General features: G+C 33.9%; 1 protein-coding gene across 1 annotated transcript; it reads left to right on the top strand.

Annotated features, from left to right (window-relative positions):
• The first annotated feature begins 584 nt into the window (after positions 1-584).
• Positions 585-4,394, top strand: LOC113873708. The gene is made up of 3 exons (XM_027511966.1): positions 585-670; positions 1,605-3,330; positions 3,932-4,394. The coding sequence occupies exons 2-3, from the start codon at positions 1,702-1,704 to the stop codon at positions 4,097-4,099; spliced, it is 1,797 nt and encodes a 598-aa protein (XP_027367767.1). The 5' UTR covers positions 585-670; positions 1,605-1,701; the 3' UTR covers positions 4,100-4,394.
• The last annotated feature ends 239 nt before the right edge of the window (positions 4,395-4,633 follow it).

Raw genomic sequence — 4,633 nt, 5'->3', positions numbered from 1 at the left:
TTCTCATAATTTTCAAATTAATTCTATCACTTTGTTATTTCCAATTAATTATTTACTAATATCTAGAGATATATATTTAGAAGATGCTTTTATATATAACTATTAAATTTACAAGGAATTTATCACAATTTCGTGATTAATTCAAGTAATTAGTTAAGTACATAGGTAATTTGGTCCGTTTGATAATTAGGTAATTCTAAGTTAGTAAAATTTAAGTTCTTCTGGTATGTGTAAAGTGCAAACAATGTCCGTATTCATGATGTACAAAACGTAACGTCCTTATTTAATGAAAAAAATATTATCTTGTATTACGAAATTTAAACAACTAATAATTTAGTAGAAATTATTATTATTATTTTAGAAATCTTCCATATATATATATATATATATATATTCTTATTCAAGTAACATAAATGAACTCTGATCTTGATTCTGGCCTTGCTCTCTTTATTGAATTCCCTCGTTCCCATCTTGGAATGGTTTTGGGCACTGTGACAAGACTTGCTTGCCGAGGCATATGTAACAAGAAAGAAATGGGTCCTACAAAGAACCCTCATTTTTAGGTGTGCATTTGTCCTCTACTCAAAACTAGAGTGTACAATTTTTCAACCAAGAAACGTGGCTTACGAAACCCATGTTCATACCTCCATTTTGCCACTACCTTAGCCTGGTTAGTTACTTAGTTTAGTTAGTTTTTCTTTTTCTTTTTCCTCCGACTCTACCTAGAATCATGTCCATGTCTAATACAGTTACACTTTTTCATTTTTGAAAATTGTAAAACCATATAGTATAATTTATATTATAACCATTTCTTGTGGTTTTTGGGTGTTGATATTTTGTTTCCCACTATTTGCTGACTTGGTTTTCTTAGTCTCTCTCCATTTGGGTTCGTTAGCACTCCTTTTTCCATTTTGATGAGTGTTGGTGTGTAAAGAATCAGTGAATTTGATTGAGGGGGTCATGATCATGGCTCTTATATGGTAATATGAAGTTGATCTTTAATGTATAGTTTTAACTTCAAAATTTTTTTCCATCTTCATATTTTCTGCTTTCTGTATTGAATATCTTTGTTTTTTGATTGAACACTTTGCGAGTTGTTTCATTTAATTTCTGTTTTAAAATGTTGATGGGCCTTCTTTTTCCGGATTTAAGATAGTAAGATGCCACATTATTGGTGTAAAGGTTATTTGGTTTTTATCATAGAGTGGAGAGTTATGTGTTGCTTTTAGGTAACCCAGCAAATTTTCTTAAATAACTTATATAGACATATGCATGCAATTTAGTCTGCAAATTCTTTTCTTTGATCAACGGTGTCATGTGATGCATGTAGCGAATCTCACTTGCTGAGATAAGGTTTGATTATTGTTGTATATTGATCATGCTCATTTATATGGATGGCAAATTGCTTTGTTTACATATCTCTTTGCTTCTTTTATATTTATTTTAAATGTATGAAAGTTGTGTGCCATGCTGTAATGATTCATGATACGTAAAACTGTAGAAGACTTTATTTGAAACTGCTATTTTCGAAATTTTTGGCTTTGCAAGCTCTTTCTTTTGTTATCTTACCTTTCAAATTTCTGTTTTTTTTTTTCCTTTTTCAGGACACTGATTTTGTAATGCTTAGTTTCTTGTTGAATGAAGATTAATGTAAAGAAGGGTTCCTTCAGTGAATGCACAGTAGTTTGGTAGAGGAAGAAGATGGAAAATACACGATTCTGGGTTGAGAAAAGGGATCATGGTAAAAAGGATCCATTATCTGTAGAATCTTCAGCATTACAGTTAAAAAAGTTGGCTAAAATGGAAAATTTTAACCAATCACAGAATGGTAATGTTTTTCCAAAGGATTTATTTCCCCTATTTGTTCATGGACACTATAAGATTCCAAAGCTTATGGCATGCTCAGATGAGACATATCTTCGCCGTTGCCTGGAATTTTTACAGATTAATGCATTGAAAGCTTCACAACACAAGAAACCAGTGAGCTTAGGAACCAAAAACAGGTGGACTTCAACAGAAAGCTTGAACTCTGTTGAAGTTATTGATGGTGCTGAATGTGGTTCTGGTCAGTTGGTCATAGGACATCATGTAGCTGCAGTGACTGAGAATTTAGTTGTAAGCACTAATGATGCAAAGAATTGGACTTTAGGTACATTAATGAAGACTAAGAGTATGATAAATATATTGAATAGTCCTTTGCTTCTTCAATTTGGTGCTTCAGAAAGAAATGACAATTTGAACATGAACTTCACTGATGCTAAAAACATGATATGCTATGATTTTATGGATTCCCCTAGTGGTTTTAGTATCTCTTCATCATGTAAACCAGAAATGGAAACACCAATGGTGCAAAGTCATGAGTATGGTTCCATTTCTGTTCATAAAAGGATTACCTCTACTTCCAGCACTAACATTAATTGTCTTCATCAAGGAATGCTTCAGTGCACTTGGAAGCAAGGTGTTCCTCATTTTGTTTTTTCAGCAGATGATCATAAGGAGGTCTATATAACCAAATTGAGCAAGGTTTACGCAGCAGATGATGAAGCTTTGCACTATGTGTACCTGATTTACTTGAACAAGGGTGGCCAAAAGGGCCGTGAGATTCCAGACCGTGATTTGCAACTTGTTGGTAAGATGAATGTATCAACATGTTTCACCCTATGCCCTGACAATTATAGAGTAATGGAAACACAGTTTACATTATTTGGTAACATTAAAATTTATGACAAAGAAATGTACACCTCAAGCCATTCTCTCATCATGAAGAACAAGGGCATGTCTAAGAGTGTGTCAAAAGTGTTCAGAACTAGTCCTTCATCAAAATACATAACATCCTCAAAGTTCAGTAGACCAAAAGCCACAAGAGAAAGTTGTCCATTGGAGCCACAGTCATGTGGTCTAGGCGTGACCGATTTCTTAGGAACTAATGTCCCTTCAAATTTTGAGTTGGCTGCTATTGTTGTCAAACACCATCTTCCAATTCATAGCTTGGATAAAGTTGGAGGATGGGGCTTAAAATTTCTTAACAAAGCTGGAGTCAATCAAACTACACTGCCTTCTGAAAGTTGTAGTTGTAGTCAAAATACTGGTGATTGCTCAACTAGTATGAGCTTTCTCATTCCTGCAGGCCTTCATGGTGGACCAACTACCAAACATGGAGGTCCATCTAGTCTTGTAGATAGATGGAGATCTGGGGGTAGCTGTGATTGTGGTGGTTGGGATGAGGGATGTCCCTTGACAGTTTTTCAGAGAAGATCTAGCAATGAGGAGGTTCTGTACTCTCAAGCAGATATGCAAGGCAAATGCAAGTCAGTTGATTTAGTTACTCAGGTATGTTAATATCCCATAGATTTGTGGTTACTTTCCCTATGAGTTTAATTTTGGTGTACTGTATGTTTAAATTGTAAAATTTTTTACACTGTTAACTCATTAGAATATACCATAGATATAATTTTATATTAATTATTTAAAAAAGTAATTCTTTTTTATGTGACAATCCATGACTGTATGACAGTGTAAAAAATCTTTAAACTATTAGCGTATTTAAATTTAATTATTTCCCCTATACTCTTTGAATTGCAGTGTTAGTTGGGAACTCTAAGAATTTGATACTACTAGAAGTGTCTTTTTCTCTGTTTCTGCACAAAATACTGGGTAGGGAATATATTATAATGAATTTGTGCTTTTGCGAATGTGTTGTTGTGAATAAATACGGAAATGACTGTTCATCACTTGATTTGTTTGATTGTCACCAAGACTTTAAATGTAATAATTCTGTAATCTGTTTGTGACACTTGAATTTCTGGTGCTGGTTTTTTCCCTTCTTAAGTTTTAGACTGCAACCATTTAGTCTTGTATATGTACTATCTATGTTTGGTTAGCGAGTGGCAATTTTGTATGCAATGAGATGATCATACCCCTATAATTTCAGGGTTCAAGCAATTTTAGCCCAACCTTGAGGATGGTGAACGTTCATGATGGTTTATATTTTATCCATTTTCTACCAAGCTTGTCTGCCCTACAATCTTTCTCCATCGCCGTAGCAATTATTCATGAGCAGAATCCTACTCTTTGGCCTAATAGTGCACAGGAGCTGTGATAACAAAGAAAAAGTTGAGTATTTAGCAGGGAAAACCCTCTTACTGTATATTAACAGTTGATGAGAAGATGTAGGTGGATACATGAATTAGGTTTTCATTCCTTCGTTTATGGTTGTTATTTGTCATCCTGTCTAAGGTTAGGTGAAGGTGACTAATTTTCCTTGTTCCTTTTACTCAATTCATGCACCCATCTTTTCCCCCTCTTCTTTTTGCTCAAGGGGATGGAATTGAATAACTTTTGATGAAGAAAATTTGTAAGTCCTTGCATTGTGATTGGATTTGCTATATTTGTTGATGATAAGAAATTCTGATTAGCCCTTAATATGGTGAATAGCTAATTAAAAGCTTTGGATATTGCAATGCAACAATGATCCTGATTTCAACCAAGATGAAAAGGCTAAAAAAGTATTGATGGCAAGAATAACTAAAATAGGTAAATTTATGAAGTGAGAAAGAGTATGAAAGCAATCATTTTGGCTTTAATTAAAGTGGAAGTCTCTTTTCACCATTTTCATGATGTGCATTGCATGTCA

Source organism: Abrus precatorius, unplaced genomic scaffold, assembly GCF_003935025.1.
Source record: "Abrus precatorius isolate BTA unplaced genomic scaffold, Abrus_2018 Scaffold7, whole genome shotgun sequence".
NCBI classification, from domain to species: Eukaryota; Viridiplantae; Streptophyta; class Magnoliopsida; order Fabales; family Fabaceae; genus Abrus; species Abrus precatorius.
The sequence above is the reverse complement of the archived record's forward strand: the minus strand, read 5'-3'. Positions and strand labels throughout refer to the sequence as shown.

What these genes read in the sequence shown, in the direction of transcription:
- LOC113873708 (XM_027511966.1), top strand. Translation starts at nt 1,702, where the DNA reads ATGGAAAATACACGATTCTGGGTTGAGAAAAGGGATCATGGTAAAAAG. An exon ending in CAGTTGATTTAGTTACTCAG is followed by an intron (nt 3,331 to 3,931) that starts GTATGTTAATAT and finishes CTATAATTTCAG; the next exon opens with GGTTCAAGCAATTTTAGCCC.